Below are 26,516 nucleotides of genomic sequence, written 5' to 3'. Positions count from 1 at the left end.
ATAAAATCCGCATTAGCTACTCCTTCCGGGGTCCACACAAAACCTAGTACGGAATGACATGATACAGAACATCATTAGACAAGAACAGCTCAAGGACAGAACTACATACATGCATCTACCAATCTCTTTGTTTGATGCTTATACCTCTTGCATGGAGTCTCCAGGTTGACCTTGACAGCATTCTTAAAGTTGTACAGGCTGATGAATCTGTCATTGAAGGTGGACAGCTCGATGCATCCCTTATAGTTGGGGTAGTTGAGGGAGGCTGGAGGCTATAGAAACAACATTTTCAGATGTTATACAAGGTTGAAAACGCTTCAATCGGGGAATCGTAATGCCACCTCCGTTAGTCACTGAAATCTTTTCTTTTCAGTCAATGTCAAACCAAAATGTTATGAAGTCAGGTGCTTACACTGAAGTTGGAGGGGTAGCCCCCGACATAGAAGACAATCTCACTAGGGTCCAGATTTAGAAGGTTCCTGGTCAGCTCTCCCTGCTTGCTGCTGATCTGAGGTGGGTCCGGCTGATTGGATGTGAACAGCTTGGTGAGGTTCACTTCTGCGTCTTGGTAAATTCTGAGAGATTGTAAAGAAGTCAATGGTAAAATCAGGGTTACTCACTGAAAATCTGATTTCCCAAGACTTTTGAATGGCTGAAGGTATGGTTTACCTGCGCAGGTCCACCTTGTCAAAGAAGGAAGGCTCAGAGGGAGACCTAGTGATGTAGTCTGTCTTGATCTCGTACTCTTCTCCATCCAGATTGTACACACAGAACAGCACGTTATTCCTCAGGGCCATGCCGATGAAGTTTTTAGATGACTGTGGGAGAGAGAGAGGGGCGGACAGTCAGTGCGAGCATTTCCAACCACAAGCAAACTGTCAAATGTATCCGTGCCATTATTTCAATACAGAAATATACACAGAATGCCAACTGAAGTGCCAGAGAGCTTTTCTGAACCAAAAGAAAACTGTCAAATCTATATCATTCATTTTTTTTTCTTTCATTAGGAGAATAGGAAGTACAAGGTCCAGTTTACTCACGTCTTGGTTGCCGAGGTAGAGTACGAACATGTCACCCGTGTCTGTGACCGCGGTGGCCTGTCTCCGCCTGCGTGCTCCGTCCCCACGGCTGCTGGGGAGCTCTGGTCTCTGCAGGGACAGGGACAGGGACGTGTATGCCCTCAGGTCTTCAATATCCCGCGGGGGACGCAGCTCCACGTGGCCCTCCCCACTGAACTTCATAGGAACCACAATCTGGAGACAGGAGGAGGTGAGAGGTTGTACAGGGTTACTAAGGGACCAGCAGTGTAAAGAGAAACCAGTCTTCTCCTTTATGGGCTTCACAACTGTCCATCAAATTCCCCAAACTGAAATGAGTCTGACTCCATATATTCACGTCTTAATTCTCAACAGCACTGACTGCTGCAGAGACTGTATGGCCAGTGGAAGGGGTATCAGGTTATACACCGTGGGTATATCTGGTGGGGTGTGGACGCAGGGTGTGTATAGAGTTGTGTGTGTGTGTGTGTGTGTGGTGGTGCATTCATACCCTATTGGCTGCGTCTCTAGCCTGCTCGATGAGCTCCTTGATCCTATTGATGTTATCAGAGACGTTGGTGACGGGGGAGAGCTGAGAGCTGAGCTCCTCCACCTCCGAGATCTTATCCTGCAGAGACGGGATGCTGTCCAACAGATTCTTCACTGTGGATGGAGGGGAGGGAGGAGAGGAGTTAGACCTTTTAACCATTTCACACCTGAACAAAACAGGAAAGGAGTGGACAATCATCACAGTACATACAGTGCAGTTCAAGCATTGGTTAACACCATTTTAATAAGATACGTCCGATTTATTCCATTGAGAGAAATCTCGTTTTTTACAAGGAAGCCCTCTTTATGGGTGTCTATTCCCTCCAGCCTTTGCAGACACTGGTTAGTGGAGTGATTCTTCACCTGACTTGTCCACATCGTCCATGATGCTGCCGAGGTTGGAGTCGGAGGGCATGACGTTGAACCTGTCCACTTCCTCTCTGATGGTGTTCAGTCTGTCCATGGTGGTGCTGGCCGTGTCATTGGCAGCCGCTGCCTTCCTCTTCGCCTCATCTAGCATGTCTCCTATATCATCTGAGAGAAGGAGAGGCGAGAGGGAAGGAGGAGAGAGGGAAGGAGGAGAGGGGGAAGGAGGAGAGGGGGAAGGAGGGAGGAGAAGGGGGAAGGAATGAATGAGGAAGGAGAGGGGTAAGGAGGGAAGGAGAGGGGTAAGGAGGGAGGAGAAGGGGGAAGGAATGAATGAGGAAGGAGAGGGGTAAGGAGGGAGGAGAAGGGGGGAAGGAATGAAGGAGGAGAGAGGGAAGGAGAGGGTTAAGGAGGAAGGAGGAAGGAGAGGGGTAAGGAGGGAAGGAGAGGATATTTGGCTCTTCCATTGATCAGTACATTTTCCATAATTTGAGATGGTCTATCAGACATCCTCTGGTCCTCCTACAACCCGAGCCACTGTACCTCTCTGGATGTTGTTCAGCTCAGCCTGGGCATCCAGCAGGTCCGTCTCCAATGCTTTCTTCTTATTCTCTGCGTCATTCAGGCGCTTCTTCTGGGCTGTGAGGTCATCAGAGGCCTCTGTCGAGTCAAAACAGAGCTTAGTTAAGCCTTAACTATGCCATTCCATTTAGGCCACATGTATTTGGTTGGCTCCTTACCCACTCTAAAAACACTATTACAACTTATAGCAACATACCTTTGAGATCTTTTTCTGCGTCCTTGGCTTCCCTCAGTAGGTCGTTCCCACTTTCTTTCAGATTCTTAGCTCTCTTTGTCAGGTCCTCTTTCTTCACATCCTAGATTGAAAAATAATGAAGAAAATAAGAAAATAAATATTTTGAAGAATATTGCAGAAACAGAAGGTGGACCAAAGACACATCAGCTTAGAGTTAGATGCTGTGGAGTCAATATCTCCCTGGTATGGGTCTAAGTGGCTAGACTGTGGACTCACCTTCAGGGCTTTGTCAGCTGCATCTTTGGCCTCCTTGGCTGCCTTCTCTGCAGCGTTGACCGCATCTGTGATGTTCTTGTAGGCCTCAATGGCGTCCATGGCATCACGCACATCAGAGCGGCCACTCGAGTCCCTTACAGCACTGTGACATAGGAAGACGAGAGAGGCGCGGGGGGAGGAGGAAAGAGAGACAGAGAGAGAGAGTGTGAGAGGGGGTAGAAAGAGACAGAGGAAGGAAGGGAGAAGAGAGAACAGAAGAGCGAGAGAGTAAAGGTAAACACACGCATCTGGATTTTCGGGAAATGCCAATAAACCAAATGGAACAACAAACATCCCTGTTAAAGAACCACAACTACCGCCACTAACATTACTTCAATACTAAGTCTTTGATGCTTGGGGATCCTTTTGAGTTGATCCTCTACTCTTATCTTGAATTACGTGCTGCTGAGGAATTATGGCTTCCCATTGGAACTAACATGGGCAATACAGTCTTGAGACCATTTAGCTTAAAACTACACAAACCAGCAGCAGAAACTGCCTTGTCGTCATAACCCAGGACCCATCCCATCCCTGGTTTAAGAGGACATGTCCCCACATCCCAGGTCCCTATAACTCACTCCTGTAGTTCCTTGGCCAGCTTGGCCAGGTTCTCAGCGTGTCTCTCTGCTCGCTCCACAATGTCCTCCTTGGCCGCTGCCTGGGAGATGGCGTTGACCTTCTTGGTGAGGTCAGTCCTGGCGCCGTCCAGTTGGGCAGCTAGCTGTTCATACTCCTGGAGAGGAGAAAGACAAGAGGGTCACATTCATTAGGCACCAAATGGATGAAAACATGACTGAAACAGGGAGGGACTACCTGAACTTGTCCAATAACAAATGGTAATGTTTGCTTTCCGTTGCAAACTGTTTGGCTACGTTTTGTTACCGTATGCCTAATGAAGAGAACAGAAGAACCACTGTAGGCACAGGAAATACAGGCAAGGACATACCATCCTCTTTACCTAAAGTCATGATATTATCAAACACAAGCATCCATTGTTATCTGAGTGGCTGGCAAGTTAGGACTCAACCACTAACATTTGAGAATCGAGAGCAACTGCAGTTTCAGAATCAAGTATTGTCAAAATATGTTGTGTACATCGGCTGTATCACTACACTGGTTAGGATCATATGTCAACCGGAGATGATAGATGCATTACTTGACTTGGGTATATTCAATTTGACTATGCACATGAGGTAATATGCAGTTGCAACATGAGATGACACGGCCGGTCTGTGCGCTCACAGTCTTGCTGTCCTTCAGCATTCTCAGGAGGTCCTCTGTGTCCTTCAGCTGATCTTCTGCCATGGCTATCTGGTCCTGGACCTTCTTCCTCTCCTTCTTCAGGTCCTCCATACGTTTCTGAAGAACAAAACATTCATTTGGTTAAGAGCACATTAGCCCTACTGCCATAAGACAGTATTTTTTTGGGGGGGGGATGGACGATGACCCTAACCATGAAAGTAACCATAGCAACGGACCAAACAACATGGTTACCGCACACAGTAGCTACCTATACGTGATGGCATTGTACCATCATGTTAAAAGAAAATAGTAAATAAAGAGAGTTTTATCATTACCAGGATGTCTTTCAGTGCCTCTGAGTTGAGTCCGTTCTGAGAGTTGGCTTTCTTCACCATGTCCCCAGCCTGTTTCAGAGCCTCCTCCAGGTCCTTCAGTTTAGCCTCATAGTCCTTCAGCAGACCCTTCACCCTCTTGGCTGCTGCCTCATTCTGATCATACTGCTTGGTCACATTAGCCTTGATGTAGTCCAGCACTGGGAGAATAAAACAGAATAGAAATGGTTATTCTCGACCGGAAATTTAAAAAAAAGTCTCACTATTTTATTCGGTTGCTGATGGTATCAAACAAAGTAGTCATCGCCATTGTGACATTATACTTCTTATCTGTATCTTAACTCAACCTAATCCAGTCATGTTCAAGAACATCAGAGTTACCGTACGAGCTTCTAATCTTATGAAAGAAAAGCCTTGAGGGATTTGAAGAGTTTTGGTTCCACAGCAGACTACTTACGTTTCTGGGCCTCGTCTCTCTCTTTGTCGGCTGCGTCTTTCTGGGGGTTGAAGTTTCTCCTCTCCATCTCCTTCACCATGCGTTCAGCGTCGGATAACATCTTAGCCAGGCTCTCACTGGGCACCACATCACCGGAACCAGACTCTTTCAGCTGCAGCAGCAGGGCTACACAACACACACATTCAGATTGAGATTTATAAGGGAGGGAGAGGGAGGGAGAGAGAGAGAGAGAGAGAGAGAGAGGGAGAGAGAGAGAGAGAGAGAGGGAGAGAGGGAGCGAGAGAGGGAGAGAGAGGGAGAGAGCAAGAGAGAGGGAGAGAGCGAGAGAGAGGGAGAGTGGGAGAGAGGGAGAGGGAGAGAGGGAGCGAGAGAGAGGGAGAGAGAGGGAGGGGGAGAGAGAGAGAGAGAGAGAGAGAGAGAGAGAAGGGGTGAGAAAACAGAAAAATAAAAAGGAAAGAGGATCATTTGGCTAGAGAGAGTAATATATAGACAGAGGTGGTCAAAGAGATCAGGCGAGTTAGAGAACAAGGACTTGGTGGTTTACCCAGGATCTTCTCGAGCAGGTTCCTAGCCTCAGTGTCCAGGTCTTTAGCTCTCAGATGGGTCTTACCCACATCATCCAGCACTTTCTGGGCATCCACAGCCCTGTCGTCTGCCTGATGGACAACACAGAAATAGACACAAACATTAGCTCTCCAAAGCCAGCACACACAATCCCACACATGACAGGCGGGAATAAAAGCCAGCGAGGAGGAAGAGTTCCAGTCCAGTACCTTTTCTTTCAGAGCGCTGATATCCTCGTTGACACTGAGAGTGTCCTGCTCCAGTTGGCTAACCTTGGGCTTCTGGCTGTTCACACTGGAACTGAACTTGCTCACCAGACTCTGTGGAGGGAACACACAGTCTATTGTTTAAGGCGTTATTATCAGATGAGATGGCGAGAGAGAGAGAGAGAGAGAGAGAGAGAGAGAGAGAGAGAGAGAGAGACAGAGAGAGAGAGAGAGAGAGAGAGAGAGAGAGAGAGAGAGCTACAGTTCAATGGGATATGGCTGGTTGTGGACTCCTCAGGCTGTCAGAGAGGTTGACTGAGTGACTTGTTTCCTCCTGCTGGTTTGATAAATGCTTACAGCGTTTAAAAACCCAGTGTATGAGTTGCTGAGATCCCAAACGCGTGGGAGTTCAGCTCTGACATGTGTTGACACACAGCTCTGGGACAAACTGACTGAGATCGCTTATCAGCAGGATTCTGGAATGTTCGAGTACGCACACACCCTTTACCGCTCTCTGTGTGTGTGTGTGTGTGTGTGTGTGTGTGTGTGTGTGAGCATTGACGTACAGCTATCCACACGGTATCTGCGTTTAAGTTCATTTGCTATGTTTTGAAGTCTCCCATCCTTTCTGTGCCCTGTATAGCCAGAGGGCAGGGTGGTACACTTCATTGCTGTTAACAGAACATATATGCCATTAATATATACAATATAATACCTTGGTCTCTGTGATGGCTTTCTCCAGCATCCTGAGTCGGTCCTGAGAGGAGGCGGAGATACTGGCGTTATCCAGCTGAGTCTTAATCCTGCCCAGCTCCTCATCCAGACGCCCCAGATCGTTTAGTAAGGTCTCGGCGCAGTCGTCACACTCTGACAAGCCCACACAGACATACGTAATCAACCGCTGATCATGATGAGGTAGGTACCCTCATGTACTGTACTGTACTCTCATTGGAGCCGTCACGCTGTCACGACAGAGACACTCACCTTGGCACTGCTCGTCTGTGTTGGTGTCCCCCGGCTCCAACGCATTCTTGCACACTGCAGAAAGAGCAACATTATACATTGCATTTATTTTGTCGAGGAAAATGAAACATCTACAGCGTCAAGCTTTACTAATAGGCAGAATGCGCCGTCATGTCTCAGTACGGTGTCCACACTCACCACCCGTCCTGGAGTCGCAGCTGTTTCCGTTGCCGCCACAGTCACAAGGCCGACAGCTTCCTCCGGTTGTCAATGGATCACCGTGGTAACCTGGGGCACATCGTTCACAACTGTCTCCTGCGTAGCCTGGTCGGCAAACACACTGGAACCCTCCAGCAACCTCTCTGCAACCCACCGCAAAACTATAGTGGAACGATGAAGAAACGGGAGATAGTTTGGTACTCTCAGATACTGGGCCGATCACGGTAAGTGATACACTTTGATTTCACCGAAGGAGCATCTACTGTGGGTGACATTGCCACCGGTTGGTTCTTTGGTGACACTGACCTGTTAGCTGGCACACCAAAGGGGCACGGGCACACCTGGCATGATCTCTGGGCAGCGTCTCCATAGTAACCCTCTTTGCAGCGCTCACACCTGTCCCCGGCTGTGTTGTACTGGCAGTTCTGTCCAGAGGAAGAGTAGAAAACATGCGTTAAGACTGTATCACGTGAGCACCAAAATAACAGTATTTGAATGAAGGACTAGTCAAATACTAGTCCTTCATAATGGACATTCAGTTTACCCAGTGAAGAACAGCACAAGGTACAGTAAATCAGTGTATTCTTCATACGAGTGAATAGCCAAGTCACATAGAAAACATATAGCCTCACTAACTTGTTGAAAAGTCCAGAACAAATACCACCCTGAGTCTAAACACACTTTGTCCGTCTGTAGACATAGTCACACGGACATACTCCAGCCCAGAGTAGATCCAACGACAGGCAACATTATGTCCCTTTTTTTATCTCAAAAGGAGGGTGATTGTCATCCCTCTCTACCATAAATGACTAACATTTCTGTCCTAATTCATCCCAAAGAGTGATTTTGATGGTACAGAGAGACCGAGTGTTCAGCCTGGACTCCTTAGGCCTAGATAGAGGCACAGGCCTGGTCTTGAGTGGCATGCGTAAGATGAGAGGAGACAAGAGAGGGAGGGAGAGAGAGATGAGAGAGAGAGAGAGAGAGAGAGAGAGAGAGGAAGTGAGAGAGGGAGAAAGGAGAATATAGAGTGCGTTTAGAGATCTAGAGTTTCACTGGGAGACAGCTAATGTAGACCCATCTCACAATCATATATAATCACCATCATCCAATAGTTTCATGTGGTTAGCCGACCATGGTACAGAACAGTATGTGGGCACCAAGGCGGAGTGGGATGGCCACACCATGCCCTGTGGGGTGGGTTGTGAGGTCTAGACTATGACTACTGGGCTGTGGCTCACCCTGATGGAGTCACATAGGCTGACATAGCAGGTGTTGCCCAAGTGGTTATCACTGAATTCCTTGAGGGCTTCTTTAGGATCACAGGTTTTGAATGATTGTAATTCAGAAGCACTGTGTGTGTTCGAGTTCAAGTTGATTCGTGGTATGTACAGGACACACATACTTGCGGGTTCCCTTGCGATCATGCGGCAACAATAAGAAATTATAGAAGACAATAATACAAATATACAAAAAAGGGTGTGTTCTTACCAGGCACCTCCCAGTCCTGTCGTCACACTCGTTGGCGAGACCGTTACAGAAGCAGGGAACACAGCGACCCAGGTAGGGCCCACTGCCGTCCCTATAGTAACCACGAGCACATTTCTGGAACAGAAACACACAGACATTAATACAGATACATCAAAATACATAGACACAACAATATCATACAGAAAAACAGAATTTTGAAAGTGATTTCTATCTCAATGGGACCTTCCTGGGTGAATGCAAATTCTATCACGAACAGAACAGAATCCTAAAACACACATTTCAAAACGACACACTTCGTTCCCACGCAGAAGAACACTTCGCCATTCAAAGTGGCAGTGTTTGAGGAGATACAGGTAATCAGAGTTTACGTCAGCTAACCTTCCTAGCGACAGAGAATGATTGATCTCACAATGTCCCAAATCCCGAGTGAGTCATGTCACCAGCACCACGCTGAGCACAAGACGAGTGTGTATTCATCCTTAACGCACCGCCGCCACTCAAAAGACAAACACACCCTTCGCTCTATAGGATAACGGTCTGGAAGTCAACTGATATCCTACAAGTCTACCTCGTACACGGAGCAGCCAAGCATACATTAGTAAGTTCATTTGTAACCCATCAGAAATCCATCGTTTTACCTGGATCTGAGAGCTGGCATCTTGGTCGTCAAAAGACGGGTACTGAACAGTCTGTCCTCGGTCATTCACAGAAGAATACTGGACTCTCTGTGTACCCTGGTCATTCACAGAGAGGTAATGTACTCTCTGTCCGCCCTGGTCATTCACAGAGGGGTAATGTACTCTCTGTCCGCCCTGGTCATTCACAGAGGGGTAATGTACTCTCTGTCCGCCCTGGTCATGTAGGGAAGGATAAAGTATCCTCTGTGCCTCTCGGTCATGTTGTCTGGGATAGCGGTTCCTCTCTTCCCTGGTAATGGGTCTGTGTCCTGCGTTGCATAGTCCCAGTAAGATCCCCCACAGCAGGGTCTGAAGTAGCATGTCTGTCCCTCCGGCTCTCCAGGGGCTGTGTACACGCGTGTCTGACATGGCTCACGTTTCGTCTGAAATAACTCCCTGCTCTCCCCTGCCTCTGCCTCTTAAACACACACACACACACACTCCCACATGTAGAGGACACGCCCCTTCTCCACTCACCTACAGCACCTTAGTCAGCAGCGCATTCAGAGCAGTGTAGCAACACGCACACCCACACGCTGACCAACGTGCACGTTAGGGTTGGGCGTTATCCAGATGTTCATACAGTCAAACCGTTTCTGTACCATACCGGGGTGTACGGTATTACTGGAAGTGCACAAAACAATTTAGGCAACAGGGATCTTGATCCAGGAGGGGGTGAATATGTCTAGTCTGCGTACCAGTTTTTTTTTAACTAACATGCCAGAGAGACTGTCCTTTCAGGAATCTCAATGTTCAATATGGAGCTGGATTGATGGAGGAGTTGCTCATTGGTTGTTGGAAAAAACATCAATATTTTCCATGACAACATGTAGAGCCTGGAAAATAGGTTCATTTTTTTGTTTGTTTACTTTATTCAAAATCAAAACGTCCATACACATTCGTTACTATAACTACTTCCGACAATACAATGTCACTTACACACAAAGGGTCGACGGGAAGATCGTCAGAATGTACATAAGCCGCCTCATCCACATATAGAAAGGTTGCTAGGGTGGGGCTCCACCTGGGAGCCTGAGTGAGTTTGTGTTGAAGTGTGTCAACAGATGTGTTCACAGGGTATGTGTGTGAGCATGCCAGTGTGACTGTGGTTCTGTGAATAATGGTTGGAAATCTCCAGACAGTGCAGGAGTAGCAGTCACACCTGAATCATGCAGTCCAAACACATAGCAGTGGAGACAGTTGGGCGTGGTAGTTAGTTGGATCTGTGTATGTACTATCTGGTGTCGGGTAGTGAGTAACAATGTCCCAGGTTGCCAGATGCCACGCCCGGCTATGTGTCAGGGCGCCTCTCCTTTTTCTAGCGCTGCAGGGTACATATTATCCATTTCCTCTGAACACACCTGACTAGAGGATGTTGACGTCTCCCACACACGTACACACACAGGTAGATCATGCTCTCGCTATGGTAACAGGGCTTCGAGCACAAGCAAAATGGGGAAAACAACTCAATCAACCCACATGAAAAAATACTATAGTATACACTGTAGTGTTTTTGCAGACTAAACTGCAGTATACAGTAGTATTTACAGTTAAATATAGTGTAAATACTGTAGTAAAAGAAAACTAGTATATACAATAGAAATAATGTAGTGTTTTTGCGGACTGTAATATACTGTAGTTTTTACTGTACAGTTTTTGCAGACTCTAGTATACTGTAGCATTTAATGTAGTGTTTTTGCGGACTGTAATATACTGTAGTATTTACTGTACAGTTTTTACAGACTCTAGTATACTGTAGTATTTAATGTAGTGTTTTTGCGGACTGTAATATACTGTAGTATTTACTGTACTGTTTTTGCTGACTAGTATACTGTAGTATTTACTGTACTGTTTTTGCGGACTGTAATATACTGTAGTATTTACTGTACTGTTTTTGCAGACTCTAGTATACTGTAGCATTTAATGTAGTGTTTTTGCGGACTGTAATATACTGTAGTATTTACTGTACATTTTTTACAGACTCTAGTATACTGTAGTATTTAATGTAGTGTTTTTGCGGACTGTAATATACTGTAGTATTTACTGTACTGTTTTTGCTGACTAGTATACTGTAGTATTTACTGTACTGTTTTTGCGGACTGTAATATACTGTAGTATTTACTGTACTGTTTTTGCAGACTCTAGTATACTGTAGTATTTAATGTAGTGTTTTTGCGGACTGTAATATACTGTAGTATTTACTGTACAGTTTTTACAGACTCTAGTATACCGTAGTATTTAATGTAGTGTTTTTGCGGACTGTAATATACTGTAGTATTTACTGTACTGCTTTTGTTGACTCTAGTATACTGTAGTATTTAATGTACTGTTTTTGCGGACTAGTATACTGTAGTATTTACTGTACTGTTTTTGCTGACTGTAATATACTGTAGTATTTACTGTACTTTTTTTGCTGACTCTAGTATACTGTAGTATTTAATGTAGTGTTTGAGGACATTACTGTAGTATTTACTGTTTTATTACTTTTGACAAAGAAACGGCGGCATTCTCCTTAATGAAACCTATTGGAGAAATACAAAAGAAAAATCACATTTTCCATAACCTGTAAGTAGGTGGGACTGGGGTCTGAACGGATCGTTTAGAGCTTCTGCTCCTTTCTAGTACCTATAGGGAACACAGTATATGGTCTAGATTTGTCATGTCGGTATCTCACTAATGGGTGGAACAATTTGGGATATGGTGGAGGGGAATGGGCAGGGTATGCATTTAATACTGTTAAAAAAGTGTAGTATTTTTGCTGTAGTATTAATATAGATATTACTGTAGTATTTACTATAGTATTCTACAGTATACGATACAAAGCATTACACATGATCTAGGGATACTATAGTGTGTAGTATAGTATTATACAGTATACTACACAATTATATAGAAAGTCAAATGAAAATCTACTACAAAGTCCTTAGAGTCTCACTTTGGTAATAAGCTATTGCCAGTGAAACAAAATCGAAGCTTCCTTGGCTTGTCAATCTCCCATCCCTATGGGTTGCACACAGGCAAAGTGATGCTGAAACCACGATGGCAATGTTACTGTCATGTCTTGTTATGTCTGTTCCTGTCCTTTCTCTTCATTCTCTCTCTCTGCTGGTCTTTTTAGGTTACCTTCTCTGTCTCTCATCCCTCAGCTGTTCTACATTTCCCCTAACTAGCTCATTCTCTCTTTCCCCACCTGTTCTCTCTTCCCCCTCTGATTAGGTCTCTATTTCTTTCTCTGTTCCTGCTACTTTCAGGGTCTGATTCTTGTTTGTGTTTTTTGATGCCAGAAGCAAGCTGTCGTCTCGTTTGCTTCCACCTTGTCCTGTCCTGTCGGAGTCTGCATGGCAGGTGCAACCTGCATTATACTACGTTCTTTTGTTCCATTGACTACGTTGGAAGAGGATTTATGCCATTCCTGTTTTTTATTAAAGAACTCTGTTTTCTGTTAAAACCGCGTTAGGGTCTTCACTCAAGTTCATAACAGAAGAATCAGACCAAGAATGGACCCAGCGGCTCCGGACCCTTTTCACTCCGCCGTCGAGATCCAGGGAGCGATGCTAGGCAGACACGAGGAGGAATTGTCTGCTGCTCAACATGCCGTTGAGACCCTGGCCGTCCAAGTCTCCGACCTCACAAGACGGGTTCACCAACTCCACCTCGATCCACCGCCCACTTCCAGGGTTTCCGAGTCTCCGGAGCCCAGGATCAACAACCCGCCGTGTTACTCTGGGGAGCCCACTGAGTGCCGCTCATTCCTCACTCAGTGTGATGTGGTGTTCTCTCTCCAGCCCAACACTTACTCCAGGAGCGCAGCCCGCATCGCCTACGTCATTTCTCTCCTTACCGGACGGGCGCGTGAGTGGGGCACGGCAGTCTGGGAGGCGAGGGCTGAGTGTATTAACCAGTATCAGGACTTTAAGGAGGAGATGATACGGGTTTTTGACCGTTCTGTTTTTTGGCGAGGAGGCTTCCAGGGCCCTGTCTTCCCTATGTCAGGGGAATAGATCCATAACGGATTATTCTATTGAGTTTCGCACTCTCGCTGCCTCTAGTGACTGGAACGAGCCGGCTTTGCTCGCTCGTTTTCTGGAGGGTCTCCACGTCGAGGTTAAGGATGAGATCCTCTCCCGGGAGGTTCCTTCCAGTCTGGACTCCTTAATAGCTCTCGCTATTCGCATAGAGCGACGGTTTGATCTTCGTCGCCGAGCTCGTGGAAAGGAGCTCACGTTCTCCGTTGCTCCCCTCTCCACATCACTGCCACCTGCCGCATCACTGCCACCCTCCTCCGCCGGCTCGGATGCTGAGCCTATGCAGCTGGGGGTATTCGCATCTCGGCCAAGGAGAGGGAACGGAGAATCACCAATCGCCTCTGTCTCTACTGCGGCTCCGCTGGTCATTTTGTCACCTCATGTCCAGTAAAAGCCAGAGCTCATCAGTAAGAGGAGGGCTACTGGTGAGCGCAACTACTCAGGCCTCTCCTTCTGGATCACGCACTACCTTTCCGGTCCATCTCCGCTGGCCCGGTTCATCTGCTTCCTGCAGTGCCTTGATAGACTCTGGGGCGGAGGGCTGTTTTATGGACGAGACCTGGGCTCGGGAACATGACATTCCTCTCAGACAGTTAGGGGAGCCCAGGGCCTTGTTCGCTTTAGATGGTAGTTCTCTCCCCAAGATTCAGCGTGAGGCGCTGCCTTGAACCCTCACTGTCTCTGGTAATCATAGCGAAACCATTTCTTTTTTAATTTTTCGTTCACCTTTTACACCTGTTGTTTTGGGTCATCCCTGGCTAGTGCGCCATAACCCTTCTATTAATTGGTCTAGTAATACTATCCTATCCTGGAATGTTTCTTGTCATGTAACCTGTTTAATGTCTGCTATCCCTCCTGTTTCCTCTGTCTCTTCTTCACAGGAGGAGCCTGGCGATTTGACAGGGGTGCCGGAGGAGTATCACGATCTGCGCACGGTGTTCAGTCGTTCCAAGGCCACTTCTCTCCCTCCACACCGGTCGTATGACTGTAGTATTGATCTCCTTCCGGGAACTACTCCCCCCGGGGTAGATTATACTCTCTGTCGGCTCCCGAACGTAAGGCTCTCGAGGATTATTTGTCGGTTTCGCTCGACGCCGGTACCATAGTCTCCTCCTCCTCCCCCGCCGGCGCGGGGTTCTTTTTGTTCAGAAGAAGGACGGGTCCCTGCGCCCATGCGTGGATTATCGAGGGCTGAATGACATAACAGTTAAGAATCGTTATCCGCTTCCTCTTATGTCTTCAGCCTTCGAGATCCTGCAGGGAGCCAGGTTTTTCACCAAATTGGACCTTCGTAACGCCTACCATCTCGTGCGCATCAGGGAGGGGGACGAGTGGAAGACGGCGTTTAACACTCCGTTAGGGCACTTTGAATACCGGGTTCTTCCTTTCGGCCTCGTTAACGCTCCAGCTGTCTTTCAGGCACTAGTTAACGACGTCCTGAGAGACATGCTGAACATTTTTGTTTTCGTTTACATGGACGATATCCTGATTTTTTCACCGTCTCTCTCGATTCATGTTCAGCACGTGCGGCAACGTCCTCCAGCGCCTTTTGGAGAACTGTCTTTATGTGAAGGCTGAGAAGTGCACTTTTCATGCCGCCTCTGTCCCTTTTCTCGGTTCCGTTATTTCCGCTGAGGGCATTAAGATGGATCCCGCTAAGGTCCAGGCTGTCATTGATTGGCCCGTTCCTAAGTCACGCGTCGAGCTGCAGCGCTTTCTGGGCTTCGCTAATTTCTACCGTCGTTTCATCCGTAATTTCGGTCAGGTGGCAGCTCCTCTCACAGCCCTTACTTCTGTTAAGACGTGCTTTAAGTGGTCCGTTTCCGCCCAGGGAGCTTTTGATCTTCTTAAGAATCGTTTTACATCCGCACCTATTCTTGTTACACCTGACATCTCTAGACAGTTTGTTGTTGAGGTTGACGCGTCAGAGGTGGGCGTGGGAGACATTCTTTCTCAGCGCTCTCTCTCTGACGGCAAGGTCCATCCTTGCGCGTTTTTTTCTCATCGCTTATCGCCGTCAGAACGTAACTATGATGTTGGTAATCGCGAACTGCTCGCCATCCGCTTAGCCCTAGGCGAATGGCGACAGTGGTTGGAGGGGGCGACCGTTCCTTTTGTCGTTTGGACTGACCATAGGAACCTTGAGTACATCCGTTCAGCCAAATGACTTAATGCGCGTCAGGCTCGTTGGGCTCTGTTTTTCGCTCGTTTCGAGTTTGTTATTTCTTATCGTCCGGGCTCAAAAAACACCAAACCTGATGCTTTATCTCGTCTCTTCAGTTCTTCTGAGGTCTCCACCGACCCCGATGGGATTCTCCCTGAGGGGCGTGTTGTCGGGTTGACTGTCTGGGGAATTGAGAGGCAGGTAAAGCAAGCACTCGCTCACACTCCGTCGCCGCGAGCTTGCCCTAGGAACCTTCTGTTCGTTCCCGTTCCTACTCGTCCGGCCGTTCTTCAGTGGGCCCACTCTGCCAAGTTAGCCGGCCACCCCGGCGTTCGGGGTACGCTCGCTTCCATTCGCCAGCGTTTCTGGTGGCCCACTCGGGAACGTGACGCGCGTCGATTTGTCGCCGCTTGTTCGGTCTGCGCGCAGACTAAATCTGGGAACTCTCCTCCTGCCGGCCGTCTCAGACCGCTTCCCATTCCCTCTCGACCGTGGTCTCACATCGCTTTAGATTTTATCACCGGACTGCCTTCATCAGCGGGGAGGACAGTTATTCTTACGGTTGTCGATAGATTCTCTAAGGCGGCTCATTTCATTCCTCTCGATAAGCTCCCTTCTGCTAAGGAGACGGCTCAGATCATTATCGAGAATGTTTTCCGAATTCATGGCCTTCCGTCTGACGTCGTTTCCGACAGAGGCCCGCAGTTCACGTCTCAATTTTGGAGGGAGTTTTGCCGTTTGATTGGGGCTTCCGTCAGTCTCTCGTCCGGCTTTCATCCCCAGTCTAACGGTCAAGCCGAACGGGCCAATCAGACTGTTGGTCGCATTTTACGCAGTCTTTCTTTTCGTAACCCTGCGTCTTGGTCAGAACAGCTCCCCTGGGCAGAGTACGCCCACAACTCGCTTCCCTCGTCTGCTACCGGTCTATCCCCTTTTCAGTGTAGCCTCGGGTACCAGCCTCCGCTGTTCTCATCTCAGCTCGCCGAGTCCTGCGTCCCCTCCGCTCAGGCTTTTGTCCAGCGTTGCGAGCGCACCTGGAAGGGGTCAGGTCGGCACTTTGCCGTAATAGGGCGCAGACTGTGAGGGCCGCTAATAAGCGTAGGACCAAGAGTCCTAGATATTGTTGCGGTCAGAGAGTATGGCTCTCCACTCAGAACCTTCCCCTTAAGACAGCTTCTCGCAAGTTGGCCCCGCGGTTCATTGGTCCGTTCCGTATTTCCCAGGTCATTAATCCTGTCGCAGTGCGACTTCTTCTCCCGCGCTATCTTCGTCGCGTTCACCCGGTCTTCCATGTCTCCTGTGTTAAGCCCGTTCTTCGCGCCCCCGCTCGTCCCTCCCCCCATCCTTGTCGAGGCGCACCCATCTACAGGGTTCGTAAGATTTTGGACATGCGCCCTCGGGGCCGTGGTCATCAGTACCTAGTGGATTGGGAGGGTACGGTCCTGAGGAGAGGAGTTGGGTTCCCTCTCGGGACGTGCTGGACCGTTCGCTGATCGATGATTTCCTCCGTTGCCGCCAGGTTTCCTCCTCGAGTGCGCCAGGAGGCGCTCGGTGAGTGGGGGGGGTACTGTCATGTCTTGTTATGTCTGTTCCTGTCCTTTCTCTTCATTCTCTCTCTCTGCTGGTCTTTTTAGGTTACCTTCTCTGTCTCTCATCCCTCAGCTGTTCTACATTTCCCTAACTAGCTCATTCTCTCTTTCCCCACCTGTTCTCTCTTCCCCCTCTGATTAGGTCTCTATTTCTTTCTCTGTTCCTGCTACTTTCAGGGTCTGATTCTTGTTTGTGTTTTTTGATGCCAGAAGCAAGCTGTCGTCTCGTTTGCTTCCACCTTGTCCTGTCCTGTCGGAGTCTGCATGGCAGGTGCAAACAGCATTATACTACGTTCTTTTGTTCCATTGACTACGTTGGAAGAGGATTTATGCCATTCCTGTTTTTTATTAAAGAACTCTGTTTTCTGTTAAAACCGCGTTAGGGTCTTCACTCAAGTTCATAACAGTTAAACAAACCATACAACTCTATGCACAATGACGACTTAAGGCTGCAATATGTAACTATTTGGGAGATCCGACCAAATTCACGTAGAAACGTGAGTTATAGATCTGTCATTCTTATTGACAACAAGCCTAAGAAGCGCTATTTCTATGCTTCCCGTTCTTACATTTGGATTTTGTGTCTTTTACTTTCAGCTTCGAACAGCTGAAAATACAATATTTTTGGTTATGGAAAAGATATTTCACAGCGGTTTAGATGGTATCATGATTTTAATTCACTGCACCTTTTACAAAAACACATTTCAGTTCAGTAACAGAGTGACGATTTGTGTGGTTTGTGCCGTCATTCAGCATCACTCTGTTACCGTGGAATTGTACACACTGAAAATGCATACATTTACAGTCGTTCCATTTAATACGTGGATTCTGAGGGGGAAAATGCTTCCATCCAACTTTTCCTAATTGGAGAGGGAGAACCACCTGCGTACTAAACAACCTCAGGGAATAATTTGGTTCTAACGTTCTAAATGTCGTACTGTATGTTTTTTTTTATTGTATTTGATTTGAAGTGCTGTTACTATGGCAACGGAGTGGTTTACAGCAGTGGTATAATCTTTAATATTATGTCTGCGTGATTGTGCATCTTATCCCTCTCCCTCGGGCTACTGGGCTTGGCTGATGAAACACACACACTTTATTCCGGGACATTCCACAAAGGCTTGTTTAAGCCGCTGGCTCTTCAACGGGCTGATGGATTTTTCCTCTGCCTGCCAGTGACCTCACTCACCCCAGGCTGGGCGTGGCACCATTGTTAGGGCGTGTCACGACAAAAACCCCACAGCGGGGAGGGCAGTTCTCGCTCTTCTCTTCTCCAAAATGACTCGATCGGTCGGTCGACACCTCTCCCTCTCAGCCCCTCCTGTCCTCTTCCTCTCTCTTACTTTCTCCTAATCATTTTCTCCCTCTGTCTCGCCCCCTCTCTTTCCCAATCCCAAACTGACCCCTAGGACATAGCCCCCAGCCCTTACACACTTGATGAGCATCTGAGAGCTAAAAGCCCACCTATCCTTGGACTCATTACCATCTCCAAAATAACAAAAACACCAAGGCAACTATGGAGTACTCTCTCAGTAACTTCCCAGTGAAAATCTCACTTTTAAAAGGATGATGCGCTGGCCAATCAGTGATTTACTTGCCTGCAATATTTTTAATGACGGTATACGCCCACACCATTCTGTTGTTGAGGTAAGCCCACACCATTCTGTTGTTGAGGTAAGCCCACACCATTCTTTTGTTAAGGTAAGCCCACACCATTCGGTTGTTGAGGTAAGCCCACACCATTCGGTTGTTGAGGTAAGCCCACACCATTCTGTTGTTGAGGTAAGCCCACACCATTCTGTTGTTGAGGTAAGCCCACACCATTCTGTTGTTGAGGTAAGCCCACACCATTCTGTTGTTGAGGTAAGCCCACACCATTCTGTTGTTAAGGTAAGCCCACACCATTCGGTTGTTGAGGTAAGCCCACACCATTCTGTTGTTGAGGTAAGCCCACACCATTCTGTTGTTGAGGTAAGCCCACACCATTCGGTTGTTGAGGTAAGCCCACACCATTCTGTTGTTGAGGTAAGCCCACACCATTCTGTTGTTGAGGTAAGCCCACACCATTCGGTTGTTGAGGTAAGCCCACACCATTCTGTTGTTGAGGTAAGCCCACACCATTCTGTTGTTGAGGTAAGCCCACACCATTCTGTTGTTGAGGTAAGCCCACACCATTCTGTTGTTGAGGTAAGCCCACACCATTCGGTTGTTGAGGTAAGCCCACACCATTCTGTTGTTGAGGTAAGCCCACACCATTCTGTTGTTGAGGTAAGCCCACACCATTCTGTTGTTGAGGTAAGCCCACACCATTCGGTTGTTGAGGTAAGCCCACACCATTCGGTTGTTGAGGTAAGCCCACACCATTCGGTTGTTGAGGTAAGCCCACACCATTTGGTTGTTGAGGTAAGCCCACACCATTCCAACACAGAAAAGCTTATTTTTGTCATAGCTAATTAAACATTTTGGGAAGGAAAACTATTTCAATCATATTGTACACAGGATGTACAGAACATTAAGAACAACTTCCTAATATTGAGGTTTACCCCCCCCCCCCCCCCCCCCCCTCCCCCTTTGCCCTCAAAACCACCTCAATTAGTCAGGGCATGGGCTCTACAAGGTGTCGAAAGCGTTCCACAGGGATGCTGGCCCATGTTGACTCCAATGCTTTCCACAGTTCTGTGAAGATGGTTGGATGTCCTTTGGGTGGTGGACCATTGTTTATACACATGAGAAACTGTTGAGCATGAAAAACCCAGCAGCGTTGCAGTTCTTGACACAAACCGATGCGCCTGACACCTACTACCACACCCCGTTCAAAGGCACTTAAATCTTTTGTCTTGCCCATGGTACACATACACAAAACGTGTCTCAATTGCCTCAAGGTTTAACATCCTTATTTAATCTGTCTCCTCCCCTTCATCTACACTGATTGAAGTGACTTTATCAAGTGATATCAATAAGGGATCATAGCTTTCACCTGGAATCACCTGGTCAGTCTATGTCATGGAAAGAGCAGGTGTTCTTAATGTTTTGTACACTTAGTGTAAGTAATTCTATGTCATATTTCATAGAAATCTGGAAACTCTGGGCAGTTACTTTAAAAGTATTATATATGATCCCTGTAGATCTACATGAGGCACCTAGGGGACTAAGAGTGAATGAGATCTGTCTCACCTGGCAGGAGTCTCCTCTGTAGAGAGCGGAACAGGCACACTCCTCCACGGTGCTGGCAGGGCCCCCGGCCCCTGTGTCTGTGGCCTCCTCCAGGCCCACCTCCCCCAGGCTGAGTCTCTGGCTCTGGGTGAAGTAGAGGGCCCGCACCCTCAGACCAACCAGCCCTGCCAGGACTTCCATCAGATCCTCTCTGGACACAGGACGGTTGGTGCCGGAGTGACGCCAATTCCCCTAAACAGAACAGACAGGGGTTAGTGAGGGATTGGAAATGTTGAGGACTGATCAAATGTTATTATATGTGTTCACAACAGATGGAATAAGGACTCGGTTTTACCTCCACTAGCTGGACTCTGCTCTGGTGGAGTCTGTCAGGATGAGGGGTATGTGGGGACATGTGGACCAGGGTCATCTCCTGGCCCTGAGAAATTTGCAGACAAATAACACTGGGTTACTCAAAACAGGAAGTCATCATATATATATATATGACTTATACACCAATTAGAGAGATGTCATAATTAGCCGTGAGTGATGATACAATGTGTCATAATGTACGTACACTGAGCAGGACATCAGGTCTGCGGTCCATCAGCGACATCCCCTCACTGGGAATCCCAAAGGACTTAGCCTGGTAGGTGAGGTAGCCCCCATAGGACGACACCTGAGACAGGAGCGGAACACTATCAGCATGGTTGGGTAGGATACTTTCTAAATGTAATGCGTTACAGTTACTAGTTACCTGTCCAAAATTGTAATCAGTAACGTCATTTTTTGATTACCCCAACCCAGTGATGTAATCTGATTACTTTTGGATTACTTTCCCCTTAAGAGACATTAGAAGAAGACAAAAAGGATCCATCAAACACATTTGGTGTGTCATCAAAGTGGTCTCTGACTTGTGGTCAGACTAGATCGAGTGGAACAATGCTGAATTGAATGTCAGTGAGAAAACAGAAAGGTGTCAATGTATTTTTCCCAAAAATAATTTCTGAATTTAAAGGTAATTCAAGAACTAATCATCTAGTTTTTCAAAAATATCTGTAATCTGATTACAATATTTTTGATGGTAACAGAACTGATTACATTTAGTTTTTTGTAATCAGATTACATGTAATCAGTTATTCCCCAACCCTGACTATCAGTCACAGTCAATGGGACTGGTACAGGACCCAGTGTCGAACTGTTAAAGCACTGTTATTTAGGCTCAATGGCAGCTGCTTGAAGCCCTGCCTTCTGTTCTTGTCACTGAATCCACAGCTAAATAACAACTGATCAAATGTTAAAAATGCTCAAGTCTCATATAAAAATAACTTCCAAATATTACAGAAACATGTCCTCTTTTTTTAAACTGAGCTATTCTATTCCAACAGTACATGTCCTCCTCTCAAGTTCCACTCTCTACTCACCCGGTCTACCAGGTAGGATGGTGGCGCCACCCAGTGGAGGAGCTGGGTAGTGCCAGGCAACTCCTGTACGTCTGCTACCACAGTGTTACTGGACGGGTTGAGGACTGATGCCACCTCCTCCTGGTCATCCCTCTCCAGACGCCAGCCACGCATGTCCATAAACTAGTGGAGGCGAAGGGAAAGAGGATTGTACTATATACTATCGGCCTATGGTTTGGTAAAATGCCATTATGTACATAGGAATATAATAGCATGCTGTGTGCAATGGAGTTATGTTCTGCAGGTGTGGCAAAGCTGTGGGTATATCCACTCCAGGGAATGTGGGTTGTTTCAACACGGATCCTTTAGCTAGATAAGGGTTTGATCATGTGTCTGAACAGGTACAGTGTAATTACAACTTATTTCACATTTCTGTGGCACGGAAAGTATGTATCAATGAAAATGCCTATAAAATTTCAGAAACACACACACATACACAAGCATGTACGCATGCGCCACGCACACACCTTCCCCCTGCGTTTGCCAGAGCTCTGGCACTGGTCGGTGGCTCCAAAGCAGAAGCAGCTGACGCAGCCTCTGGGGTGGGAGGGGTCAAAGTGGAAGGACCCGTCTCTACAGGCATCACAGCGGGCACCCTGCACGTTCCTCTACAACAACAGGACATACGGCTGCTTACTGTTACCTCCAGATGTCACAGGTCACAACCTTTTCCTGGTCACTGTGACCCTGCTAATAACCAATCACATTGTTTCCCAGTAGAGAAGCCCTCAGAGATGTTAGTTTATTTGAGGCTAAATTAGATGATCGACCCTGAGAAAGTCTGGTCGACATGTTAAAGACGTAGATTTAACACACTATTTGCGATTTGACACTTCATTTAGACAATCCTAATATTACGAATGATTGTTTAAAAGCACACAGCATTATAAGTCACCTTGCAGAGGCACTGTCCTGTGTCTGGGTGACATATATCAGGTGTGACCCCTCCCTGGTTACAGCTACATGGGAGACAGTCTGGGAACCTGTAGAACCCTGCAGCACACCGGTCACACTGCCGCCCACCAATCCTGGGCTTACACCTTCACACACACAGAACAAATACACATACAATTAACATGATTGTACTTGGAAATCTCATCCACAGCATGTTCAAATATTCAGCTACTGGCCATGTCTTATAAGAGGAAAGGTGCGAAATAATGACAAGAGAATCTCATTCAGCACTCCACAACCTTTACCGTGTGTGGTGTTTCCTATATGAAATACTATAGTGTTTACCAGGGATCACCAACTAGATTCCGCCAAGGGATAATTTCTTTCTTGAGCAGGTGGTCTGGGGGCCGGATCATATTGACAAATAGACTGCAAATTGACCGCATGAAGCCCAAACAGATGTAATATTTCACAAAAACATAATCACTTCAAATCTTGCTTATATTTGTATACGATGACTTGTCTCCTGATTATGAGTGGGAATACTTGGGAACAGATTTTTTTTTAAATCAGCTGAATTCCAGGTGAAGAAAAAAAAAGAGTGTTTTTTTTACTCAGAAAACGTGGGTAACCCTGGTGTATACTATGGTAAGAAATACAATAGTATTCACTGTAGTGTATTTGCAGACTTTACTGCAGTATACTGTAGTATTTACAGTTTACTATAGTATAAATGGGGCGGCAGGGTAGCCTAGTGGTTAGAGCATTGGACGAGTAACCGGACGAGTAATAAGAATTTGTTCTTAACTGACCTGCCTGGTTAAATAAAGGTAAAATAAAATAAAAATACTGTAGTAAAATAACAGTAGTATATTTAAGTGGACGTTTCATTAAAAACTTTATTTTTATTAATTCCACAAGATAATAGTCCCGACACAAATCTAGAGTCGCGACCCAGTCGTTCAGTCTTTTTGTTCTGTATCTATGGATGTGACACAGTCATTCCTTCTAAATGTTCCATTGCCATACTGAGGGGCAACGTTCTTATCCCTTGCTTGCTAGCTAGACAACTACGACTAACTTACAGTCACGTCAAATAGTGGAGCCAGAATAACAGCAAAGTAGCTGCATTTGCATTTGTTTAATCTGTTTTCTAGTGACATTTATTTCGCCTGGCATAGAAAAGACGCTCACTCGTTAGGACACCGTTGTTCAGAGGAGCTCGCCAACAACACAGCTACAGTAACACAATCACTTCAAATTGAAGCTGGAAAGACCGCAAATTAGCTGCGTTTCATTTGACCTTTTTTTGGACATGATGCTGATTCATGATTTCGATTGGCTGAGAAACGCTGCCTGTCTGTCTGGTCCCGACTCTCGTTCATTACTATGGGACAGCAGGAGATTGAATTTGAATATTGAAACAATGTTTAAATGGTCGGATAGACAGACAGCGTTTATACAAATCTCCGCTGTTGAAAACTAAATGTTAGTCTAAAAGAAATGTGAGATAATGTCTAGATGCTTTTTATAGTGAAGATCAAGTTTATAACTTCTCTGACTCTGCTGATGAGACAGTGGATTCTGCAATCAGATGGAACAGAGTAAAAAGGCATTTTAATGTCATAGATTTAGCCTGTGGTAACTTGTGTTATAAACACCGGCTGGAATGCGGTTTTAACCAATCAACATTCAGGATTAGTCCCACCCGTTGTATAAACTGTATTATAAACTGGGTGGATCGAGCCCTGAATGCTGATTGGCATACCAAGGGTATGACAAAACATTTATTTTTACTGCTCTAATTATGTTGGTAACCAGTTTACAATAGCAATAAGGCACCTTGGGGGTTTGTGGCATATGGCCAATATACCACAGGTAAGGGCTGTGTCCAGGCACGAGTGCAAGAACAGCCCTTACCTGTGTTATATTGGCCATATACCACACCACCTCGGGCCTCAAGTATTTACTGGGGTGTGTTTGCGGACTGTCGTATTTATTGTAGTGCTCATTTTCTTATTATCTTTGACATAGAAGCGGAGAGCTTTCTCCTTTAGGAAACCTACAGCAAATGTTCTATAGCCTGTAGGTAGGTAGGACTGGGTTCTGAACTCTTTTCTATAACCATAGGGAACACAATATATGGTCTATACTTGTTTCTCACTTACAGGTGGCACAAATTGGGATATGGAGGAGGGGAATGGACAGGATATATGCTAATTAATATTGCAGTATTTACTATAGTATTCCACAGTATGCTATACCATTCTACACTAAGTACTACACATGATCGAGGGATACTACAGTGTGTAGTATAGTATTATATAGTAGATTACAGTTTACTACACAATTACATAGTAAGTACTGTAGTATTCTATAGTAAACTGTAGTATTTTTTTATGTGGATTTAGTCTCTACACAGAGCTCTACTCACGTGCACTGTCCCGTGTCACGGTCACAGTCTCTCCCTGCGTTGGGCCTGACTCCGTTGGGGGAGCAGTCACAGCCCTCACAGCCCACTAGAGGGTGGTAGCTGAACGTCTGGCTCTCACACACATCACAGACTGGCTTCACTGTCTGGGGCGGGCAGATACACTGACCCGTCACCTCGTGGCACAGCCGCTGGCCACACTCACACGCTGGGGGGGGGGCATAGACAGGTTAGGGTAAGAAACTATGTGTGTGTGTGAGACATTTTAGTATCTGAAATCTACTTACGTCTACAGTATGGGAAGCCATAGTATCCTGTGGCACATCGTGTACACTGCCGACCGATCACATGGGGCCTACAGGGACACTGGCCCCCTACAGGGTTACAGGTGGGCACCGTGGCCCCTGATTTGTCGCAGTAGCAGGGCAGGGCCCCGTCACTATAGGCTGCTACCAGGGAGCGGGCTGAGTCTCTGCAGAACTGGGAGGACGTTCTGGGGCTGTTGGAACAGGAAGAAAACATTTGGGGTTAGGGGTCAATCAAATAAAGTAGTTATGAAAATCTCTGAGTATTGATCATCCACACATTAAAAACAACTACTCCCTTAAAAAAAATATTATAATAATCCACCCCCCCCGTTAATTTCACCACACAAAGTCGAAATTGAAGTTTCAAATAAACATGATATGATCCTGCAATTACAATCATACTGAATGACGTCATCTTCATATCACTCAGCAAAGCTGTTGATTCCATTCCACAGGGCGCGTGGTTTTGCTTGGTCATAGTCTTGAGAAACCAACTGGCACACGATCACTGAACTGAATACTCACTCGATAGAAAAGCTTGGTCCTCCACACTGCCTGGTGAAATCAGATGACTTATCAAACGGCTTCTCTTTCAGGAGATCAGGGGTGTAGCTATCGTCAGGAACCACCAAGATGTAATCCTGAAGAGTCGGTACAAAACAAACCTTCAAAACCAAACGACAATGTTGCCGGCTTATCTCTCTCAGAAACGCCCACGTTGAGACTTAGCATATAGCGTAAGAAACCGTTTTACCTGACAGACTTAACAATGATAACATTTATAAAACACACACAAACCACAGGGTATTTCAGCGATACTGAACTGTTTTGTGGTTGGTCTTATCTGCGGTGGGAGACTATTGAGGTCACACAGGGTTGAGGTCAATTCCATTTCAATTCCAGGCAATTCAGGAAGTACACACAGACGTTCAAATGATTTTCAATGCTTTTAAATTAGAAGCATCTGGAATTGGAATTTGGTTTACATTCTGAATAGACTGACTTTTAAATGGGATTGACCTCAACCCAGGCGGGGTATGTTAATTATGATATCATAATTATGCTATAATAAACAGCCGACAGCAAATACAAACTTAGCTGTAAGCATTATTGGCTTACTGGATTTGAGAGCTTAGCTCTAATTGGGCGGAGTGGGGGTTGCCAGGTAGAATACAGACCGCCGGTTGTTTAGTAGTTGTTTGGGACATGATCAAACACGGAGGCCAGAGAGCAGTACCATGCAAACCTGGCAAAAGTCTAATACAGCATATCATAGACTTCTAAATCCTCCTGAATCACACTACAGGCATAACC

At 46.4% G+C, this 26,516-nt stretch overlaps 1 protein-coding gene across 3 annotated transcripts in view; it reads right to left on the bottom strand.

Annotated features, from left to right (window-relative positions):
• The window catches only part of LOC135558774 (laminin subunit alpha-3-like), a 112,021-nt gene that overhangs the window by 15,603 nt on the left and 69,902 nt on the right, over positions 1-26,516 (bottom strand). For all 3 annotated transcript variants that reach the window (XM_064992892.1, XM_064992890.1, XM_064992891.1), the window contains exons 33-61: positions 25,728-25,843; positions 25,182-25,393; positions 24,898-25,102; positions 22,465-22,609; positions 22,037-22,177; positions 21,531-21,692; positions 20,684-20,785; positions 20,462-20,545; positions 20,128-20,358; positions 8,499-8,612; positions 7,314-7,432; positions 6,987-7,168; positions 6,810-6,863; positions 6,541-6,692; positions 5,829-5,939; positions 5,600-5,711; positions 5,056-5,220; positions 4,602-4,798; positions 4,267-4,383; positions 3,603-3,757; positions 2,986-3,127; positions 2,731-2,830; positions 2,496-2,612; positions 1,950-2,120; positions 1,549-1,700; positions 1,041-1,253; positions 670-818; positions 413-575; positions 145-272 (exon numbers count right to left, since the gene is read on the bottom strand). In XM_064992892.1, the coding sequence (XP_064848964.1) occupies positions 145-272; positions 413-575; positions 670-818; positions 1,041-1,253; positions 1,549-1,700; positions 1,950-2,120; positions 2,496-2,612; positions 2,731-2,830; positions 2,986-3,127; positions 3,603-3,757; positions 4,267-4,383; positions 4,602-4,798; positions 5,056-5,220; positions 5,600-5,711; positions 5,829-5,939; positions 6,541-6,692; positions 6,810-6,863; positions 6,987-7,168; positions 7,314-7,432; positions 8,499-8,612; positions 20,128-20,358; positions 20,462-20,545; positions 20,684-20,785; positions 21,531-21,692; positions 22,037-22,177; positions 22,465-22,609; positions 24,898-25,102; positions 25,182-25,393; positions 25,728-25,843 (4,211 nt within the window). The remainder of the gene's footprint in view (positions 1-144; positions 273-412; positions 576-669; positions 819-1,040; positions 1,254-1,548; positions 1,701-1,949; positions 2,121-2,495; positions 2,613-2,730; positions 2,831-2,985; positions 3,128-3,602; positions 3,758-4,266; positions 4,384-4,601; positions 4,799-5,055; positions 5,221-5,599; positions 5,712-5,828; positions 5,940-6,540; positions 6,693-6,809; positions 6,864-6,986; positions 7,169-7,313; positions 7,433-8,498; positions 8,613-20,127; positions 20,359-20,461; positions 20,546-20,683; positions 20,786-21,530; positions 21,693-22,036; positions 22,178-22,464; positions 22,610-24,897; positions 25,103-25,181; positions 25,394-25,727; positions 25,844-26,516) is intronic.

The sequence above is a fragment of the Oncorhynchus masou genome, chromosome 17 (assembly GCF_036934945.1).
Source record: "Oncorhynchus masou masou isolate Uvic2021 chromosome 17, UVic_Omas_1.1, whole genome shotgun sequence".
Taxonomy (NCBI): domain Eukaryota; kingdom Metazoa; phylum Chordata; class Actinopteri; order Salmoniformes; family Salmonidae; genus Oncorhynchus; species Oncorhynchus masou.
Note: the sequence above shows the minus strand (reverse complement) of the source record. Positions and strands in the feature narration are given on the sequence as shown.